Here is a 24222-nt window from a genome sequence, read left to right as displayed (position 1 = left end):
TTGCATCTGTATTTCCTGTTCATTTACTCAGATTTTTTCCATTTCCAGAACTTCTTTGGTTTGTATTTTCTTTATTGCCCCTATTTCAGTTTTCAAGTCTTCAGCTCTTTGAACCATTTGCCTCATCTGTTTGATTTTTTTTCTTGGGTTTCTTTAAGAGATTTGTTGATTTCTTCCAATATATTTGTTTGCCTTTTTCTCTATTTCTTTAAGGGAATTTTTCATTTCCCCTTTATGGGTCACTATCATCTTCATAAAATTATATTTAAGGTCATTTTCTTCTGCTTCTTCTTAGGATGATCAGATCTTCCTGTTGTATGACCATTGGGTTCTGGTGTTGCTTTTTAGGTTGTTGAATGAATTCTTGCATTGGCACATATCCATCTCTTCTGCCCATTGGTGCAGGCAGTGTCTTTGCCTCTTTTTCCAGTCCTTACACTTGGTGTCTCTGTATCAAGGATCCTCTCTTGGACCAATTGTTGCAATTGCTGCCTGTGTCTTAGGGAGCCACTCTTGGTTTTCTCTGTGCAGTCACTGTCTGTGTCTCAGGGAGCTGCTGAGGTCTCCAGGGATGGTTGGGGTTGGGGGTGGGGATAGAGTGGAACTTGTAGGTTACAGGGTCTGATCAATGGGAGAGTGTTGGAGCAGCCTGTCTGCAGGTGACTTGCCTGTTGGCCAGCTAGTGAAGTTGAGACAGTGAGGGAAGGGTCTGAGGTTTTTCACTGGGACCTAGGGCCTAGAAACTGGGCTGTCCCTTTGGGTGGCTTGTCATTTACCTCTTGGTTTTCTCTGTGCAGTCACAGTCTTTGTCAGAGCTCCTCTAAGGTTATAGGAGATGGGTAGATTTTGGGGCAGAGTGGGACTTGTAGCTTACAAGTTCTGATCTATGTGGGGGGAAGGGTTGGAGCAGTCTACCTGCAGAAGGTTTGCCTGCTGGCTAGCTAGTGCAGCCGATGCAGCTGGTGAGGTTGGAGTTTTCCCCCGGGGCCTAAGGCCTAGAGACTGGGGTGTCCAGTTTGGGAGCTGATCACTCACCTGTTGGTCTGCTCTCTGCAGTTGCCTAAAGATGATTTTGTATTCTATGTTTGACCAGGTAAAAGGCATAGGTCAATGATATAAGTCTGTTTGGACTGTATAGGCAAACCTTTATCCATGCCACATGAAAGGATGGCATGTAGTTATAAGTCATGAGGACTTTTTAGACAACAAAATTTATTGTGTTTCATCCAGTCTCAGAGCTGTTCCCATGTAGAGGGATCAGTATACATCACCTGTCTTGTAGTCTTTCTTGGTCTCTTTTTTTATATCTGTAGCCAACATTTTCAGGAGGTCTCCCTCAAGCAAATCTGATCTTCATTAATTTTGAAGAAAACCGTAACTTTTTATTCCTGTGGAAACAAAGGCATAACCTCTCCACAATACAACATATTTTCTGACTTCCATTCTGAAGTTAAAACACTTTTAAAAATATGTATATTGGTTTAATTTAGCACTTTCCATAATCCATGTCTCTCAACAGCTAATTTTTATACATTAGCATATAAAACATTCAAAGTCAACAAAGCACCTTACAGATTCCACATGTCTTGTGTATTTCCCACCCTTACATGAATTATTTTTTATATAACTTTCCTCTTTCTTTAAAGACTTTAACATTGTTTTTAAACTATTTAATTTTTTAATGACTGTCTACACCCATTTTCTTTTTTTTATTTAGCATCTAAGTACATCTTTAAACACCCTGTAACCTATTCAGAAGTTTTGTTAACCATGGACCTAACTCCCCCACTATGCCACCATCTATAGGCTTCACTGGCTGCATGAGCCAAATCTCAAAAGTACTAAGTTTGGTCACATGGCTTAGCATATGACTCACTAGCAGCTGGTTCTGCCCCCTTTGGTTCTGTGAGAGCCTAGTCTCATGTTGGCAGGTACCAGCCTTGGGACTAAATTTACTTGATCCATCTCTGGAAATTTGTTGTATCTACCAGAAGCAGGAGTTGGTACCCGTTGTTGGCTGCTCAGGTGCTTAGCTGTACATCAGGACCTTTTAAAAGGGCCATGCCTCTATATGCTGAACCCACCCAAAAGACTGCTTTCTTAGGCTCTATGTGGATATTTGAGCTCCATGTTGGCTGCCATATGTAGTTGAACTTTTCTTTAGGCTACCAGTTCCCAAACAATGACATGGAGACTTTGTATTAATTATTAAACCTCAGCCTATAGCTTAGTTGTTCCTAACTAACTCTTATAACTTAAATTAAGCCATTTATGTTAATCGACATTCTATCAATTGGCATTATCTTGCTTTCATCCTGCACCTCTTGTTCCTTCTTTGTAACTCCTGGCATCTCGCACACACCTAGATTCTTCCTCCTTTTCCTTTCCCCAGAAATCCCACTTATCCCTCCTGCCTAACTATTGGCCTTTCAGTTTTTTGTTACACCAATCACAACAAATACATCTTCACCCAGTGTACAAATATCCCACAACACTGAGTCATATCTCCAATTCTGGTATACAGCATTAATGTGTGGGACAGGTGTGGTGGTAAACTCTTGTAACCCTAGCACCCTGGAGGCTGAGGCAGAGGGATCACAAGGTCAAGGGTAAACTCATCTATGTAGGGAGGTCAAATCTAGCTTGGGCTACAAAGTGACCCCGTCTCAAAACAAACAAACAGAAAGATAAACATACAGCACACACACACAGAGAAAAACTATGGTATCTATATGAGAGAATAATACTTAGTTTTAAAACATAATGAAATTGTATCATTTAGAACAATACTGGTCAATGTAAAGAATATCATGCCAAGTGAAATAAGTCAAGCACAGTAAAATAAATACTGTGCCATCTCATTTATATATAAAATATTAAGAGATGGTGGTTGACAGAGTCTGAGTTACCAGAGATGGTTGATGGGGAAATTAAAGACAACCAAAATTTCAGCTATACCGTAGAAATAAATTATATGGAAACCTTGAGCAATGTGGTGATTATATTAACAGCAATGTGTTGTAAAATTTTAAATTACAGTGACAAATATCTAGGATCCATTAACTTATATGGTAGAGAGATATTTGGGGGTTTTGTTTTATGAGTCACAATTGCTCACAGATGCTTGATACCATCACTTTTGGGTTTGTATTGGGGCAGAGATCATGTTTTTTAAAACAATTTATTAAAAAACAAAACATATAAATGGAAAGCTAATAAAATAGCTTTGATTCTTTGTTCTAAAAGTCACCATAAAAATATGGTGAGATATACTGGGGAATAGAGCTACTTACTCCATGAAATCCAGGAAGAAAAAGAAGGGAAATGGGAGCCAGAGTTCTAGTACCTCTTTAAGGGCCTCTCTGCAGTGATCTAGCTCCCTCCTACTAGGCTCTCCTTTCTGAAGATTCTGCACCCTCTGAGTACTGATATAGGCTGGACACCAAACTTTTAACACATGGGTTTTGAGAGACAAATAAGACAGGATAACAGTATAAGATAGTAGATATGTTAAATAGTTTTCTTTAGTCCTATAAAGGACTAAAGTGTACATGTACCATAACATCATATAGTAGCCCTCAAAATATATAAGTATGATTTAACTTTTTTTTAAAAAAAATAACAGGATTTATTTGGACTTAATGGAACACAGAAGTCTGATGCTGGAAGATCATTTGAACTCACGAATTTGAGGCCAGTCTTGGCAATATAGTGAAATTTCATGTTGTAAATTACTTATTTAGTTGATTAATTGAAATATATATTGGTATATAATTTACATATAATAAATTCATCTTTTCAGCACTTTATTTAAAAAATGAACATAGATAACAATGACTAATAAAATAACGTTGACTCTTTGTATTCAAAGTCCTAATATGAAACAAAATATGGTGAGACATGCCTTTAATTCCAGCACTCAAGAGGATGAGGCAGGAGGATCACTAATTTGAGACTAACCTGGGTTACATAGGAACAAGATCTTTTCTCAGAGAATCCTAAGGTTATTATTTTTGTCATTTAGTTTTAAAGAAGCTTAATCTACTCCATCTTTGTTAAAGTTTTTTAAAGCTCAAAATAAAGTCTCTTGCAGAATACATTTATGATCTACAATTTTATTTTAAGAACATAACCACTTAGTAATTAGAGTGTCAAACTAAAATAACAAAATAACACTTTATTAGCCTTAAGATTTATTTATTTATGCTAAGTATATGCATGTGTGTATGTTTGCATCACTTGCATGCCGTGCCTGTGATAACAGAAGAGGTTATACGCAGTTGTAAACCATCATGTGGGTAATGGAAACCAAACCTTCATCTTCTGAAAGAGAAGCAAGTGTTCCTAACCCCTAAATGCGGATGTCGCTTTGGTACTCCTGGATGGGTTCTCTCCATCCAACATGTCCCACTTGTCAGTTCCTGCAGCTGCTTATGAAATAATCACTCTGAGGCTTTTTATCAGCTATTATTATTTGGCCAATGTCTTACTGGATAGCTCTAACTACAAATTAAATCATTTCTAATAGTTTATATTTTATCATGAGTCTCGTGATCTGCCTGGTTGGACCTCTGTTTCCTTTGACGATGATGTGGCATATTCTTGATTCTGCCTGCTCTCTCTGTCTCTGTTCAGATTTCCACCTGACTTTACTCTGTTAAACCATTGGTCAAAACAGCTTTATTCATCAACCAATAAAAGCAACACACATACAGGAGGACATCACACATCACTTGAACTATCTCTCCAGTTCTAATAATACTTTAAATACAACTTTGAGATATATCAGTAATCAGATTAAGCAACATTTAGTGATCAACAAATTTCACTGTCCTTTTATTTTTATCAATCTCTTGCAAATTTAGTCTGTAGGTTCTGAGTAAGTCGGTTCTGGTTTCTTTATATTCCCCATCGTCTGTCAGCATAACACTTATTCACCTGTTGAACATATATGATAATATTTTGATCATCCTTCTCCATATTTTCTCTAACCCTGCCTAAAATTATTGTCTTCTTCTGAAAACCATGCTTGTATTTCCCCATCTCTCTCTCTCTCTCTCTCTTTTTTTATCAGTATCTGGCTACTTCTGTGGAATGCATAATCCCTTACCTTCAGTGGTTCTATTTCTTTGTTTTTGTTTCTTGTTGTTCTTGTGTATTTTTCTTTATCCAAATTAACTTTAGTTTCTGTTTTACTATTGTAACACCTGATTCTGCCTTACCCTCTCAGTACAGTTCACGCTCCACTGTACCGTAAGCCAGAGGCAAGGGCCTGGAGATTGAAAGAACACACAAGAGACCTGGGTCAATCAAAAGGAGATCAGCCAAATGCCATTTATTCAACCTTGGGGATATTCTTACGTACCTAGCTGCTGCACAAGGAATTCCCCCCAGGCAGGTGGGAAATTGCCATACCCCAAGATGGAGTAAACAATGCTTTATAGCTAATCACCAGGCGTGGCAGAGAGAGCACAGGAACAAACAGAATGTTTTAGCTGTCTGACCAGAATCTGTCCTCAAGATGAACCCCAGGAGCAGGGGTAGGCCCAGGCCCTACAACTATCATTACCTTTGGGGATATCTTGAGACTTTTTTTTTCATTTTTCATTACTTTTGCTGCTGCTTTAATTAGAAAAGTTGATGTATTTGTTTAGCACATAATTTACACAGCCCTTAATTTTTCCCTATCATGTAGTTATAATTTAAATGATAAAAAAGAGTATAATGTATTGTTCTGAGAGATTTATCTAAACCATTTCCTTTATAAAGTCATGAGAGAATTTGGACAACCAAATATTCTTGCAAATATTTCTTCTTCTTCCTTATAACCATCATTTTCCATATAAACAGCTGTGGCCTGAATTTTAATCCAGTTCTGTATTTTTTTTATAAACTTGGTCATGCTTCTTTCCAGCGGAAGCCCTAATCATCAGCACTTATTTCAAGGGTATCATATGTTTATCTATTAAATGTATGTACAGTTATCAGTTGTCAAGTTGTAAGACTGGATAATCCTTGAAAAACAGCTTTGGCACTATAGTTTGTAAGGAGGGGAGTCATCAGTAGCAGAAGGTGGGACAAAGAAAAAGGCAGAAGAATTTGAACAGCTAGTCTTCAGCTACAGCCTCAGCCTCCACCAGCGATCAACATCATCATCTTTCTTGTAGACCCCTAATTGCATGTAGCACCCCAGTTCTTGGCATTCAGACTGCTATGGTTGTGTCTGTATCTTTCTGCTTTCCGATTCTGGCTCTGCATACTTCTGTAGCTGCCATTCTATCACACGTGGATTTGTGTGCCATCCAGCAGCGGAGAAGACATAAGAATTAAGATTATTTTTCCTTTGTTCTTTCAAGCAAGAGTCATATGTTTTCATTAAATGTAAATGTATTTATTTTTAAAAAGCCATCAGCAAAATAAAACCTTCTATGGCATATAACACTACTGATAGTTACCATCTACTATATAAATTAGTAAATATTTTATAAATACAGTATTGAAGAAAATATTCCCCAACTCCCAACATAAAATAGAACAGTAGGAAGAGAATCAGTGGATATTGTTAGTTATTAAAGAAGAATACCATCAACAAGTCTTTTTTTTTCCTACACAGTTAGAGTTTAACAGCAACGCTCAAAATATATAGTCAGTTAAAGCTTTAAAGTATTTCACATTTACATTAAAAATCAATAACTCTTAAATTGTTTAAACAGAGCAAATGTTCATTGAAATCCAAATACAATTTAAGGTACTCTAAGTTCTAATAGCTGAGTGATAATATAATACTGAAGTTTATGAAATTATCTGTAATATAACATACTCATTCTATTAGAACAACATTGTCTAGGAACAAATAGTAAAATATATGCATACCTACTTATCTATATACAAATATGTGTAAAATATATGAAATTTGGGTGCCATTCCTTATTTAATTTACTTAAAACTACGTCAAAAACACAGGGGAGAGCCCATGTTCTGTTGAATGTTTTCTATAGTTGCTATAATGATAGCTTTTAGAAAATATTATATTAAATATGAACAAAATATAAAACAGATCCCAAGCTGTTCGAAATACATTACCAGATTTATCAAGACATTTTACCCTACAATAAGCTTGAAACATATCTTCTACATTTTGTTTTGATTAAATTTGTGAATAGACTTTTCCAAAAGGAAAGGCTGTTGCAAGGAGAGGTGGCTTGTTTGTCCCGGCCACCCAGATAGGTTATCCCACGGAATAACCACACAGAAACTATATTTATTAAAACACTGCTTGGCCATTAGCTCTAACTTCTTATTGGCTAACTCTTACATATTAGTTTAACCCATCTCCATTAATCTGTGTATCACCACGTGCCAGTGGCCTACCGGAGATTCTAACTAGCATCTGTCTCAGGCAGAAGATCCATGGCTTCTCTGACTCTGCCCTTCTTCCTCCCAGCATTCAATTCTGTTTCCCCTGCCTACCTAAGTCCTGCCCTATCAGACCCAAAGCAGTTTCTTTATTCATTAACCAATAAAAGCAACACATGAACAAAAAAACCTCCTATACCAAAAGGCTATTTGGGAAAAGCTTCAGTTTATTTAGATAATGCTTAAATTTTAGAGGGAATTCACTTAGTTTTCAAAGAAAAAAAGAACACAGAATCCCCCAAGTCCATTTTTTACCAAGATCATAATGCCAACAATAGAATATTTAGAAGATTTTTCTATTTTCTTTATAAAAATTCAAATGGCATGGTTTACATCAACTCCCATATTATGAATTAAGTATTTTTGGATTGACTTACCAGAATCAAAAATAAAGAACCATTTGAATTTAATTTGAAATAATGGGAGCATTGGCTCTACTGCGGGCATTTTAAATATATGCATGTCTGTCTAACTGCATTGAGTTCATTATTGGTTTTGCACTGAAGTTATTCAGACATTGTCTTGTGTCATTGCAGGTAGAACGAGAAAAAGCTATTCTTCTGGCCAACCTCCAGGAGTCACAAACCCAGCTAGAACACACCAAGGGGGCACTGACAGAGCAGCATGAACGCGTGCATCGGCTCACAGAGCATGTCAATGCCATGAGGGGCCTGCAGAACAGCAAGGAGCTCAAGGCTGAGCTAGATTGCGAGAAGAGCCGCAACTCAGCAGAGGAGGCCCACGACTATGAGGTGGACATCAATGGTTTAGAGATCCTTGAGTGTAAATATAGAGTGGCTGTCACTGAGGTCATTGATTTGAAAGCAGAAATTAAGGCCTTAAAGGAGAAATATAATAAATCTGTAGAAAATTATACAGAAGAAAAGACAAAATATGAGAGTAAGATCCAAATGTATGATGAGCAAGTGACAAACCTTGAGAAGACATCTAAGGAGAGTGGCGAGAAGATGGCCCACATGGAGAAGGAGTTGCAAAAGATGACTGGCATAGCCAATGAAAATCACAACACTCTCAATACAGCCCAGGATGAGTTGGTGACATTCAGTGAGGAGCTAGCACAGCTTTATCACCATGTGTGTTTATGCAACAATGAAACCCCCAACAGGGTCATGCTGGACTACTATAGACAAAGTAGAGTTACCCGAAGTGGCAGCCTCAAGGGGCCTGATGATCCTAGGGGACTTTTGTCTCCAAGATTATCCAGGAGGGGTGTTTCATCCCCAGGAGAATCAAGGACATCACCTGAACCAGTTTCAAAAGAAAACACAGAAACTATTAAAGAGCCAAGTCCAACCAAGACTCCCACGATCTCTCCTGTTATTACTGCCCCACCATCATCTCCAGTTTTGGATACAAGTGATATCCGCAAAGAGCCAATGAATATCTACAACCTCAATGCCATAATCCGGGACCAAATCAAGCATCTGCAAAAAGCAGTGGACAGATCCTTACAGCTGTCTCGTCAAAGGGCAGCAGCGCGAGAGTTGGCTCCCATGATCGATAAGGACAAAGAAGCCTTAATGGAAGAGATTCTCAAGCTGAAGTCCTTGTTGAGCACCAAGCGGGAGCAGATTGCCACACTGAGGGCAGTGTTGAAAGCCAATAAGCAGGTAATACAATTTTGATGATGAAAACATACTAATAAAAGCTTTCTTATTTGTTCCCTTAATTTTTATTGAATTTGTAGTGCCAAGATAAGCGTTCAAATTCCTGGCCAGCAAAGCAATAAAGCAAAGTACATCCCAGTGCCAAATCAGAAAGTAGTCTAGTTCTAAAGTGTTTAATGAATCAGTGAGATGACTTAGTAATCAGCATGCGTGCTGCCAAGCCTAAAATGACCCAAGTTTAATCCTCAGAACACATATAGTGGAAGAAAATAATCACATCACACAAGTTGTCCTCTTTCTGTAACAGTTGGACCATGACACTAATATTCTCTCTCTGCCTTTTTCTAAGAAAACAAATAAATAGATAGATAAATAAATAAAAATAAAATAAAACAAGAGTTTGAAGTGGATGGGATAGAAGAGCGGCTGTAGACAGGTGGGCAATGCAAGCAGTGAGGAAGGTAAAGCAGTAACAGAGACCCAGCTGCAGATAAAGCCCAAAGTCCCAGGCAGTGATAAGCAGAAACCTGGTGGTCAATAACTATGAAACAGCCCATGGAGGGTCATGGGGGAGGCTTGCTTAACATCTTATGCCAACAAGGGAGATAGGGAGACTGCAAATGGGAGTTTGGCACAGACGTGATGGTAAAGGTCTGACAGGCAATAGCTAGACCCAACTTTAGAGATGGGAATTTAGAGATTTAGAGATGGGATCCAAGACTCAATTTTTTATGGCTGTCACAAGATAGAAACTTAATATATTGTCTTTCATTTCAAACTTAAACAAATAAGACTTAGTAACCAAATGATCAAGCAATGGCATCTAGGATGAAGGACAATACAGCTGTGGGGATATGAATAAAGAGAAGCAGACTTTTACCAATAAATGAAATAGTTTGAAACTATGAGTGAGAGAGGGGATAAGGAGGGAGGAAGGAAGAGAGAGAGAGAGAGAGAGAGAGAGAGAGAGAGAGAGAGAGAGAGAGAGAGAGAGAGACTTTATATATAGTTAATTGTTAGTTTACTTGTGTCAGAACTGAAGCATTAGGGAATTTTTTTTAAATATAGGTTATATCCTTCTGGAATAAGTAGGATGCTTCAATATGAACCTACCTGACAATTCTTTATTGACTGATTTGTTTTCCATTATTGAGTTTTACCTAGGTGTGAATGTCCTGATATATGGACTGGGGGATAATACTGTTTATCTGAAAAGATAGCCTCAAAAGATACATATTTGAGAGGCATACTGAACAAATATTGGTGTTGATGAAAAGCATCAACAACACATGAAATCCTTGCTTGCAAACACAGGCAATGCTGGTGAACAGTGGAGTAAGGGAGTGCACGCTCTTTAGAGAATGAAGATTCATTTCCTTTTCAGAATGTCTTCTTTTACTTATGTCTTACTGAAACCACACCAATGTGTTATCTGCTTTCTATTCTTCCTCTGTTTCCATGAATTCTCTGATACAAATTGGGTGGCTGTACCATAGGCAGGAATATTGTTCACAATATACAAGCTTTATTTAAACTTAAGGGGAAAAATAGAACTTTCTTTTACATCATCACTTACAGAAGTAGAAAATGTTAAGGTGCATGAAAAAATTAAAAGAAATCCGACTTCACTTTGAAATCAGTAAAAAGAAGATTATTGATGTAATTGCTGAATTTCAAAACCCTACAGTATAGAGTAGTCATGAGTAACTAATATGTTAGGCCTGACTCATATAACTTCTTTCAAGGACATAATTTTTTGAGTGTTCTCAACCAGGCACCCAGATACCTTTCTTGATCTCTTTCTGAAGGTTAATTATCAGCAACATAGAAATAGAGATTTTTTTTAAGTGAAGATGCTTAATTGAAAAGATAAGGCCTAACTTGTGAATAAGCATTCATATGGGGGTACAAAATAGAACATAAAAATAAGTTACTAGTAATCCATTGTAAATTCAGTACATTCCTTTAAGTACTTACAAGACAGAATATATAAAGTCTTTTAGAGTGCCATAAGAATTCAAAAGAGACCAGAACATTCCTAGCTGAGTTTATATTTTCACAATGAGCTACATTAGAGCCATAGCTTTAATGGCTTAGTAAATTATGTGAAAACATTTCTTGATATGTGTTTGATACTCATCTAAATAATGTTGAACAGTTGCTGTAGATTATTGTAGTACTTACGTGCCATTAATTGTTTCAAGTATCAATAGGTGACATCAGTTAGACATAGACATTGTCGAATGTTAGTTATTAAAGTTGATGTGAAAATTCTGTGGTTTAGGAGGAAAGGGAAACATCTTGTTTTAAAACAAATATGATGTATTCTCTATGAATTTTGTTATAATTTGTTTTTTCCCCAGAAGTGTGATGTTTTTTGTTAGAATAAGATAGTTGTTATAAAGTACCGGCTGTGTATTTACTTGTGTCAGATGTGAACACTCAACAACAAATGCATGGTCTCTACCTTTCAGAAGGGGATTCAAAACCCTGAAACCCACAGATAAATTAGTGTAATGCTACATATTTTATATTCAAGTTATGGGAATATTGCAGCAGAACAACTCATATCTATTGGAATTAATAAAAACTTTCCAGAGCAAATATAATTGGAATTGTTCTTAGAAGGATAAGAGGTTATCCATGGGAAGAAGAAATAATTTTAGACAGAAGAATGTGATATAGAGAGGGACAAAAGTATAGAAAGTATGTTATATTTAGGAAATGCTTACAAAGGTCTCTATAGTTGGAAATAAGGGTTAGTAGGGTTTTTTTGTCTCTCCCTTTTTCTTTTTTAAAAGTAAATCTTAGAGTGTTTGGAGAATGCTGTTGCAAGGAGTGAGCTGCTTGTTGGTTCCTGGCTGCCTGGCTAGGTTAGACCCGAAATAATCACACAGAAACTATATTAATTACGACATGGCTTTAACCATTAGCTCTAACTTCTTATTGGCTAACACTTACATCTTAATTTAACCCATTTCTAGTAATCTATGCATCACCATGAGGTCATAACCTACAACAAAGTTTCAATACGTCTGTCTCCAATGGCTCCATGGTGTCTCTCCAACGCCCCTCTTCTCCCAGCATTCAGGCCAGTTTTCCCCACCTACCTAGGTGTTGCCCTATTAACAGGCCAAGGCAGTTTCTTTATTCATTATCCAATAAAAGCAACAGATAGACAGAAGGATCTCCCACACCAGAATGTGGTGAACAAAGATGTCAATAAACCTAATGGGTTTTAGATATTTAATATTTTTAAAAATTTTGTTCAGTCTATAGATGAAAATATAAGCAAAGTAGAATTGTTCTGGGAATTTGTCACAAATGATAAATAAGTTTATACTTCCCTTTGAGATTAGTTCTGCTTGTCACTCCCTCTCAATCCTCTTAACTAATGACCTCATGCTTACAAATTTGTTATATCTAAATTTTTACAATTTAAACTTATTTTCTGTTCTAAATGAACATTTGCTTAAACTTTAAAAAATTAAATAATTGAAAATTTTCCCAATTTATGCATTATTGACTATTTTATGAATTTATAATATTCCTGAGTATTCTACTGAGAATTAATGCTGCATAGAATAAAAATATCTTATGAATAAATTTAATAAGAACTTCAATTAAGCCAAAACTATTGAAAATTAATTTATAGTCTAAACATTAACAAATGGAGCTTGAGAGATGGTTCCATGATTAAGAGCACTGACTCCTTTTCCAGAGGACCTCAGTTTGATTCGTAGTACCTACATAAGAGGTTCACAACAGTCTATAAATCCAGTTCCAGGGAATCTGATACATTCACCTGCTGTCTATTGGAGCTGCATGTACATGGTACATAGGTATACTTGGCAAAACTTTCATACACATAAAACATTAATTGAATACTATGCATAAGAAAGTTAACTGATATTTATTTCAAGCACAAAAACATATTAAAAACCATTATAGTCTTTTGGAAATACCAATAGTAATTTTTAAATTAGTATTAGATATTTTTTGCATTGCAAGGCTACAGTTTAAAGTTTACAAAACTAGAGTGCTTCCTGTTTGACTTCAGTGTACTTGATATCTTGTGTTGTGCATCAAACAGGAAGTTTTTAAACATTTTTCAGTGGCACCAATTGATTCAGCTGATGTGGTTTTTATCTCCTACTTTGTTAGGCTAGCTCTTGTTTTAAAACATTGTTCATTCAAGGAGCTTCAGAAATGCCCCAATCACAAATTCGGAAAACTCATTCAACATTTTGTACACACGCTCTTTTTTTCTCTCTCTCTCTCACATACAGAGACACACAAAGAAATAATTTGATGATAATTCATTGTTTTGAGCAAGTTTTTTATTTAAAAATTTAGGAAATGCTTAATTTCTTGTCACTTCTATGACTTGAACATGTAGTTTATTATATACTCATGTTGTAGGTTATAGTAGCTTACATCTTTTATTCTATGTTTTAGACCCACAGGAACAGTGACAAAAAGTATTTGATTTCTCACATTTCATTTGGAATCAGTGGTTCTTTAATAACTTCTTGATAAACATCATTCATGTTTAAAATTTTGTTTTGTCTCTCTAAATCTCTAAAAATCTTACACCTTCAACAACCAGCATGAAGTACTTACTGAACTACTCTCACCACCTGGCTTCTAACACTAAGTCACTCACAGCAGGCTTTAAGGACAATTTAACATTATTTAATTATGACATGATTTGACATTAAAGAGAAACATCTCTGTATTCAATGTATATAGATGCTTTTGCAAAAATCCAGCCTAAACAATTTCTGTTTCCATTTATAAGAGCAAAGAATAGATTTGGCATAAGGAAATGTGTGGGGCAGTTTTCCTGGTGTGAGTTGGTAAGCGCCGTGTTTTGTGCTTCAGACAGCTGAGGTGGCTCTAGCGAATCTGAAGAACAAATATGAAAACGAAAAGGCAATGGTGACCGAAACAATGACAAAGCTGAGGAACGAGCTGAAGGCTTTGAAAGAGGATGCTGCCACCTTCTCATCCCTGAGAGCGATGTTTGCAACAAGGTACTTTTTTCCCCAAAACTGAGTATTTCGGATGGAAAAACATTGACAATATTCATGAATAAATGTATTTGGTTTTCGTGAAGAAAATTATGAGATACCCACACGAACAAATCTAAGTGTGGACCTGTGACTGAATGTCATGGATATAGCCAAGAGAAACCTTAGACCACAGTACAACAGAGGCTCTCACAGGAATTGGCTTCTGGGTTTCTCACAAAATTCAGTCGTATTTAGAATATGTGTATTTATGGTAACTATAGTGGCAGGACAAAGAAAGAATGGAAAGGGAGACAAGGTCTCCTTTTTGGTGAAAAAAAATCAGCATAACATTCAGGATTAAGAGAATACATATTTCCTCTTTGAGAAAGAAATTTTAAAAATTTAAAGGGATATTTAAACGCTCAATTTGGCTAATATTTTAATTATTGCCCCCTTTCCGTCCATTTTCACAGACATTTGTTTCTTTCATGTATAGTAATTTCCTTATTTTATATTTAAAAAATATTTTCAAGTTATAAAAAAGAATTAATCCAAGGTTCTAGAATTCATTTTTTTCCCAGCAAGTTCTGATTTTTCTCATGATTTACATAGACCCATAGTCTTGATATTAAAGGTTACCCCTTGGACCTAATACATTTTAAACAAAACTCCTGGTTTATTTTTTTCTGTGTAATACCTCAAACTGTGCTAATTTCAGTTTGTACAATATATTTGGGATAAATGTATGAGCTCATGAACTATCTACTAGTACAGAATAACTGTTACTAATACTTAAACTAAGCAAAACTCCATTGTGAGTTTACTTCTCCCTCTACTTTTTCCAAATATATGTGGTTTAGTGGGGAAAAAACACAGAGCTCTCTTTGTGCTCTTTATTAAACCAATCAGGTGCCTTAGGCAGGTGAGACAAAACATAGACACATCTTCACACAGTGTAAACAAATATTCTACAACATATTATTATAGAGAATCTCCATTTTATTGCTAGTAAGATTAGTGCTCTAAATTCCAGTCAAATTTATTATGCTAGTTCCCTTTATCTATATGGGATTATAACTCAAGACTCCCAGGGGATGCCTGAAACCACTAGTACCAAGCCCTATAGATTATTGTTTCCCTTACATGCAGATGCCTCTAATAAAGCTTAGATTATATTATTAGGTATAATAATATAACATTGGTATATATTCTAACAGTATTGCATGATAAAAGTTTTGATGCTGCAATGGACATTAATATCTGGGCTGAGGGTAAGAGAGGAGTACTTTTTAAATCAAGTTCTAGTTTAGCTTCACCAGGATTGCTTACTCACGCCGTTTTTCTTGGGTTCCAGATGTGATGAATATGTCACACAGCTGGATGAGATGCAGAGGCAGTTAGCAGCTGCAGAGGATGAGAAGAAGACTCTAAATACTTTATTGCGAATGGCTATCCAGCAAAAGCTCGCCCTGACACAGCGGCTGGAGGACTTAGAGTTTGACCATGAGCAGTCCAGACGCAGCAAAGGCAAACTTGGAAAGAGCAAGATCGGCAGCCCTAAAGTAAGTGGGGAGACGCCAGCCACTGTGCCTACCATAGACACTTACTTCCTGCATAGTCAGGGTCCACAGACACCCACCATTCGGGTCAGCAGTGGCACTCAGAGGAAAAGGTATGCATGCAGCTATTGTCATAGTGTGGTACAGTGGACAGATTTTAGTTGACTGCGAAAATTTCTGTACTTTTGTTATGTAGGATAGAGAAAGAAAAAAAAAAAGAAAAAAGTGAAAGTTACTAATGGGCATTGCTAATGTTGGTCTTTCTGCCACACATTCACACATACTGATTAACCATAACTTGATTTTTAAGTGTCTGTTAATGGTTTTGCTGCTGTTTATGTACATAAATATGTCTCTCCCTAGCCTCCAACTTAAAAATGGGTAGATAAAGGTTGATATTAAAAGTGGAGCTCTGTGAACATGGGCTATAATTTTGAATGCCATGTCTCTGGAAATGATGCTGTTTGTTATTTTTTCTGTCATGGGGCAAAGATATGAGTTAGTTCTCTAGGAGAAACACGTGTTCATAAGACTATAACTGATAAAAGTTGTTATATTTGATAAAATGGAATAGAATATATATAATCCTTTTCTTAAAAGCAATTTTGTGACTTTTTTATTAGTCATGTTAATATTGCTGAGAATCTACCTTTAAGGATTTTAGTGTCTTGATTTTGTAACCTTTTACCAAATTCTGGTTGCTGACTTACTTGCCTTGTTTTCAGTTAATATAATTTTTTTGAGAATTTTTTGTTTAAGAATCAAAAATAATACATATATTTTCTATTTGTAGTTCAAAATGTCTAACTATAATAAATTTCTATTCCAATATTCAGAGTAGTTTTCAAAAAAGGTTGTATCCTGATATGAAAACTAACAAATTACAAAAAAATCTTGACTTTCATTTTTAAAAGATAATTAAATGCCAATATGAATAATGTTGTCACTGGTGAGGTGTTGAAAGGTAATTAAAGTAAAACTTTTTTGTTTCTTATATGTATTTTTCTTGGATCTCCTGCAAGACAATTTTCACCTTCCCTTTGTGATCAGAGCCATCCCAGGACTTCAGGGGCTTCCTACCTTCAGAATTTATTAAGAGTTCCCCCTGATCCCACCTCCACAGAATCATTTCTTCTGAAAGGTTCCCCTTCCATGAGTGAACTCATCCAAGGGCATCGGCTCAGCAAGGAAAAAAGGTTAACCGTGGCTCCACCAGGTAAACACTTTTTCCTTGGGTGCATGTGATGCAAATGACAGTTAAGTAGACAGCTCTCCTCTTACTTAGCCCACTGTGCAAGTTGAACTGTGACAACAAGGGACTTCTGTCGCTGAAGTGAAAGCTTATTTACAGCTGGCTTTCTGTTTCCACAGCCAGATGCCAGGCGTGTCTTAGGATTCGCCAAGAATTTTTTACCATTAGCCTAGGAAAGAGAAGTAAGGTTGGAAGAATGGGATAGGCAAAGAGAAGTAAGTGAGCAGTAGGTACAACACAGGACATGTGTGCATCCTGTCTACAGTTCTGTAGTTCATGGTTGTCCCACCTTGGTTAGTGTTTGTTTTCTCTTAACATTGTCAATGTAATTTCAGCAAAGGGAGCCAAATTTGTAACAAGCTTTTAAGGATAATTTCTTTTTGTAGTGACTCAGAATTTTGAAATCCTTGAGAGTTTTACTACTTTGGACCATTCAGGTTTTCATATCGTGTTCTCGTAGTGACACTTGATTGATGCCTACCGGTGTTCCACGGTTTACTTTAGCTTCATTGTTTTGTACCTTTTCTTGTTTTCACCCCCATACGAAAAGGTCTAAATAAAAATGTGATTTATGCCTTAGCCAGTAAATACAGACAATCTCTTGTGAAGTCCCTGCATAGTTCAAAGGTAGAAAACAAGTCCATGGAACAAAATAAACACAAGGACAGCCATTATCTGTTACAGGGAATATAAAATTAAGCTAAAATATTTGTTAGCAGTTACAGGACCAGGAATTTCGTGTGAGCATCTTTATTTTTGGCCTTTTTGAACGATTTTTGGGTATGTGGAAGCTGTAGACTGAGTCTATTCTCATCTGTCAGTCGTGCTGTTAGATGTGGTAGGGTCCTGCTCTTTGTCATAACCCCTACCCCTTCCTACTGATTGTACCCAGCTTTCGTCCTTGTCCCTCCACCTAGCAACTAACGTGCTACCTTTGCCAAATTTTATTTTTAAAAATTTTAAACTTCAAATTTTTTAAATTCCTTTTTGGGAACCCCAGCCTTTGTATTTCTATTTTCTCATCTGTTTTATGCTATCAACACACTGATTGGGATTGGAATATGTGGTCTAGCAGGTTGCAGAGATGGTTTAGTGGTTAAAAGCACTTGTTCGTCTTGCAGAGAACCTGAGTTTGTTTCCTAGCACCCACAGAGTTGGTGACTTATAATCATCTGTAACTTCAGATCCAGGGGATTAGACATCCTCTTCTGACCTTCGTGGACACCAAGCATGCATGTGGTTCACATACATATATGCAGGCAAATCATATATAAAAATAAAATGAATAAACTGAATACCCAATTTTAAAAACTGTGATCTTAGAATGTACAGCAGATGTTTACTATTCTAAGAATTTTTGAGGAAATCAGTAATACTAATGATTTAAAATGGCATAATAGCTAGAATTCATGCACTCATACATACACATGTACACACATGTACACATGTAGACATCTATGCACATATACACATCTATACACGCACATATCTATACATATACACACCTATGCACAAACATACACATATTCACATGTATCTATACACAAATAAGTAATTAATATCCTGGGTATTTTTTATTTCATAACCCACTTCCTATTGTTTATACCCTTTAAGATAGTACCCAAAGAAAGAAAAGAAAGCACCTGAAGTATTCTGTGATCCACCAAAGTGGTGATGACTTATCGGGGTAACTGATGTGGGTAAAAGTCATTAAAATCTTTCTAGGTTTCAAATGGATTTAGTAGTGCTGCCTCTTTAGAAAATAACTAATATAATTAATAAGTAACTCTTTTGTATTTAAATCTAAGGAAACATATTAATAACATTAAAAGTTAATGAATATTAGTAGCAACTGTTTTCATCATTGTATGGCTGTTTGGTCTTTATGTCCATTAATATGTATTTATATCATTATCATTACATTATAAAAGCTATTAACATAAACATTTTCATGTTGCTACTTAGTTTTACTTTTAAGATTAATTATTGTATCTTTAAAGATTTATTTTATTAAACAATATACTTATTTTTTATTAGTAAATAAAATATTTTATTAGTAAATAAAATTAGTAAAATATTTTATTAGTAAATAAAATCTTTATGGTTTTTGCTTCATTTTAGTGTTGCCTTGGAAAAGTTGTATTACTATACGATCTGCCCTATGAAACTTTTCACACATTCTAAATATTTCTGATTCTTTACATACTCTATAATATCTTCAGCTTTAAAACCTCTAGCATAATGGAGTGAAAGTACCATTAAATTGTCTTAAATTGTTTAGTTTTGAGAAACTAGAAAAAATCATTAGATATGAGTACTATACACAAAATCAAAACTATAAATCTATGAAAATCAGAATCATCAATAGATTTAAAAGTTCCATTCACGAAAACAGCTTGTTGATCAACTTTGTATTTCTAGTCATTTATTTATAGTTAAAATAATGAGTAAAGAAAGTGTTATTGCCCAAGGAATAATTTTTATGACATACTATTAAACCAACCACCTTATTTGTTTATTTATTAATAATTTCTTATTTATGTGTTGAGTGTTTTACCTGTATATATATTGTGTACTATATGCATACCTAATGTAGGATTTGAAACTAGAGGAGAGGATCAGATTCCCTGTTACCAGAGTTACAGATGACTGTAAGCTGACATGTGGATGCAGGGTATCAAAACCTGACCTACGGTAAATCAGCCGTCTACCTGTCCCCAAAATTAACCAGTTTAAGCCTTACTAAATTCTTATCATAAATACTTTCAAAAAGGTTCTAGTAGTGGAATTATAAAAATTGATTAATCATACACACCAACAATAGTTTCTAGAAATATCATTTATTGTCAATATATATTAATTTTATTAACATGAAATATTGTTTTAGATATTTTTTAGGTTTTATTCATAGTTTTATTATAAATTATTGAATACTCTAAAAATTTCTGACAGATAACAATCTATAGTAATTATTTTTAAAGGGAAAGTCCCTTATATTAGAATTTTTGATAATCATTTTATAAAATATACATATAACATTTATTTTAATAAACAGATAAGAATATTTATTTTTCTATTGAGGATTCTTGATGCAATTATATCAATAAAAGTGAAATTAATTATTTTTATTCTTAGGTTGAGGAATTGAGACATAGATCTCACTTAAAAATTCAAGATAGAGAATATGAAATGTTTTTGTCTTCTATAATAAATATATAAAAGCATACTTAATTTGGTTCATTTTTATGAGATTGTCAGCATACAATCCCACCTTTTTGTTAATTTTTTCCAGCCCCATCACAGTTTTCCCTTCCTTTCTCCTCTCCTCCAAGTCACTCCCCAACCTCCCCTCTTCCTCCACCCCCAATTCACTCCTCTTCCTTTCTCTTCAGAAAAGGGCAGACCTCCCATGCATTTTAGTCAGCCATGGAATATCAAGTAAGACATGGCACCTTGCAGTAGGACTAGGCATCTCCTCTCCTATTTAGGCTGGATAAGGTAATTCACTAGGGGAAAGAATCCCAAAAGCAGGTAACAGAGTCAGACAGCCACTGTTCCCACTGTTCCACTGTTCCCAGCCATTTATTCCCACAAGAAGACCAAGCTACACAACTTTAACATACGTGCAGAGGACCTAGGTCAGTCCTATGTAAGCTCTCTGGTAGGCAATTCAGTCTCTATGAGCCCAAGTTAGTTGATTCTGTGGATTTTCTTGTGGTGTCTTTGGTCCACTGGCACCCTCAAGTTCTTACACAGGATTTCCTGAGGTCTGCCTAATGTTTGGCTGTGGATTTCTTTATTTCCATCAGTTGCTGAGTGAAGCCTCTCTGGTGACAGTTAGGCTAGGCAACAACCTATGAGTGTAACAGAATATCACTAGCAATCATTTCATTGTTTTTTTTCCCGTCATGTTTGGTTCTATCCTAGGTCTCTGGACTGCCCAGTCTCTGGGTCCTGGCCCTCTTGGCAGTGTCAGGGGTAGCCTTAAGCTGGATCAGTCATTGGTTGGCCACGACCTTACTTTCTGTGCCACCTTTACCATAGCATATCTTGTAGGCAGGGCAAGTTGTAGGTCAAAGGTTATATGAATGGGTTGGGGTTCCAATCTGTCCACTAGAAGTCTTGCCTGGTTACAGGAGATGGCCAGTTTAGGTTCTATATCCCTCATTGCTAGAAGTCTTATCTAGGGTCACCCTGGGAATTTCCATTGCCCTAGGTTTCTAGTTCATCCCAGAGATTCCCCTGATTCCAGTTGTCTTTCCCAGTACTCCCTCCCTCCCTCTTCCTCCCAACAGATCCCTCCTTTTCCTATGTCCACTTCCACGTCCAACACCACCCCTGTTGACCTGTTATGTCTATTCTATTTCCTCTTCACAGTAGGATACATGTGTGTCCATCTTAAACTCTCCTTATTGCTTAGCTTTTTGGGGTCTTTGGATTGTGGCATGGATATCCTTTACTGATATCCAGCTGATATTCCCTATAAGTGAGTATATGCCATGTGTGTCTTTCTGGGTCTGGGTTACCTCACTCAGGATGATCTTTTCTAGTTCCATTCATTTCCCAGCAAATTTCATGATGTCATTGTTTATAACAGCTGAGTAATACTCTATTGTGCAAATGGACCACATGTTCTTTATCCATCCTTCAGTTGATGGACATCTAGTTTTTTTCCAGTTTCTGGTTACTATGAATAAAGCTACTATTAACATGATTGAACAGGGGTCCTTGTGGTATGGTAGAGTGTCCTTTGGGTGTATGCCCAGGAGTGGTATAGCTGAGTTTTGAGATAGGTTGATTCCCAATATTCTGAGAAACTGTCATATAGATTTCCAGAGTGGCTCTACAAATTTGTATTCCTACCAGCAATGGAAGAATGTTCCTCTTATTCCACATCCTCGTCAGCATGAGCTGTCACTCGTGCTTTTAATCTTAGTCATTCTGACAGGTGTAAGATGGAATCTCATAGTCCTTTTGATTTGCATTTCCCTGATGGGTAAGGATGTTGAACATTTCTTTAAGTTCTTCTTGACTGTTTGAGATCCCTGTTGAGAATTCTCAGTTTAGATCTGTACCACATTTTTAATTAGATTATTTGATTTGTTACCTGTTTTCTTGAGTTCTTTATAGATTTTGGAAATCATCCCTCTCTCAGATGTGGGGTTGGTGAAGATATTTTTGCATTCTGTAAGCTGCCATTTTGTCCTTTTGATGGTGTCCCTGATTTACAGAAACTTTCAGTTTCATGAGGTCCCATTTATTACTTGTTGATCTTAGAACCTGATGACCCTCGAGTTCTGTTCAGAATGTTGTCTCCTGTGCCAATATGGTCAAGGCTGTTCACCACTTTCTCTTCTATCAAGTTCAACTTTATGGTTTTATGTTGATGTCTTTGATCCACTTGGACTTGAGTTTTGGGTCTGATCATTTTGGGAGGAATTTCTACACACACACATACACACACACACACACACACACACCACACACACATACACACACACACACACACACACCACACACACACACCCCTGAAGTTTTGGGAAGAATTCTGGCCTTGCCTGTGTCTCTGGTTCAACCTTTACTGAGTCAGTCCTTCAAGTCTCATAGCATCACATAGTAGCAGTTGACTTTCTAATTTTTTAATATTTATATTTTAATGTAAAGGTGTTTTGCTTGCATATATGTAAGTGCACCATATGCATTCAGTGTCTGAGAGGCCAGAATACGGTGTCATATCCCCTGGAATAGGAGTTACAGACTATTGTGAGGTGCCGTATAGTTGCAGAGAACCAGACCCAGATCCTCTTGAAAGAACAACCACTAGTATTCACTGCTGATCCCTTCTTTCTAGCCTCTTAGCTTCTTACTTGTTCTTGATATTATGAATCTCCTGGCACACACTCTGATTTGCTGCCTCCTACCCCATGCTCTATTACCAGCTAAGCTAAGAACTGTTTCTCAATTCAGATGTGATTGAATCAAAATGGATTCTGTTGTGAAAGAAGTTTATAATCAGACAGCAGGTGTAAATCTCCATAACTTACCAGTTATTGCATATTGATGCTGTAAGGACTAATTAGGTCTAAATAGTAATAATAGCAACTATCTTACCATTTAATCATTAAATAAAACCAGCCCACCAGAATATATAAGGAATTAACATATTTCACAAGTAAGAGATACTTTGTATTAAGTGCCTTTTGCTATACTTTTACAAAATGAATAACAAATTTCAAACTAAAAGGCAATTTTTCACTCTGTTCTTGAATTAATATTTTAAACAGTTTTGTGTTTATACTGTGTTTTCCATAGAATATTTTTTTTCCTTAGCTGCTTTTTTACATTATTTTGATTGCCATCATTGCTCTGTCCCTCCCTCTCTCTGTCCTGTCTTTCTCTTGCTTCTTTAACAGCATTTATGGGCTAATGTGAGAGAATGGTATTGTTCTGAAACCTGATTTTTGTTTTGTAATATTTTGTACATTGATGATTTGAAAATTTAACTCACCAAAGCATATTACCTTTAGACATGCAACTACTGCTTTAGATCTGTAGCTAACATATGCACATTTTTACAGTGAGTATTGTCTTTTACACTTCACTATGTCCAAACAACTATCCCACTTTTCTGTTATGTTACAAACTTTTATGTTGTTAACCTTGTGCCAAAACCACATTTCTTTTATTAACAATTTATTTACTCATTCTTCAGAGTGTCACAAAATTCTTTGATATGTGTCAGGCACTTTTCTTGGCTTTTGATATATGGTAGTATTTAAAACAGTCACCACAGTTGCTCTTCATAAAAATCAAAATATGGTAAGGGAAATAGGCAGACAAACAAATAGTGATGGTGCAAAAAGATACTTTTTAATAAAAAAGAAAATTAGAAATATTAGGGTTATTTTCTCACAAGAGACACAATATATATTTAAAAGTCTATATACGGTTCCTAGACTTTAATAGGGAGAGACTAGGGATACAGTGGCAAGAAGGGAAGGATGCAGATGTGGGTAATGAGAAAGTAGAGTTGCAGATTTTGGCAGTGAGAAGGGAGGAGTGCAGGTGTGGGCAATGAAAAAATAGGCAGTAAGTAGGCATGACTTTAGAAGATCAATGAGAATGGAAAGGGGATTGCAGTATGGAAACTGCTTGTTCTTCCTGGCTGCCGGCTAGCTTAGACCCTAAATAATCATACAGAAACTATATTAATTATATCACTGCTTGGCCCATTAGCTCTAGCTTCTTATTGGGTAACTCTTACATATTAATTTAACCCATTTCTATTAATCTGTATATCACCATGAGGTCGTGGCCTACCAGCAAAGTTTCAGCACATCTATCTCCAGCGG

The 24222-nt window shown here is 36.1% G+C and overlaps 1 protein-coding gene across 3 annotated transcripts in view; it reads left to right on the top strand.

Moving 5' to 3' along the window:
* Positions 1–24222, top strand: part of Bicd1 (BICD cargo adaptor 1) — a 173159-nt gene that overhangs the window by 110720 nt on the left and 38217 nt on the right. The window contains exons 5-8 of one of the 3 annotated variants that reach the window (XM_038320930.1): positions 7953–9047; positions 13929–14080; positions 15414–15731; positions 16641–16834. In XM_038320930.1, coding sequence (XP_038176858.1) covers positions 7953–9047; positions 13929–14080; positions 15414–15731; positions 16641–16834 — 1759 coding nt within the window. Of the gene's footprint in view, positions 1–7952; positions 9048–13928; positions 14081–15413; positions 15732–16640; positions 16835–24222 lie in introns of those variants that run through there. The other 2 variants (XM_038320928.1, XM_038320929.1) reach the window with 2 other exon arrangements.

The sequence above is a fragment of the Arvicola amphibius genome, chromosome 2 (genome assembly GCF_903992535.2).
Source record: "Arvicola amphibius chromosome 2, mArvAmp1.2, whole genome shotgun sequence".
NCBI classification, from domain to species: Eukaryota; Metazoa; Chordata; class Mammalia; order Rodentia; family Cricetidae; genus Arvicola; species Arvicola amphibius.
This window is presented reverse-complemented; position numbering and strand designations above follow the sequence as displayed.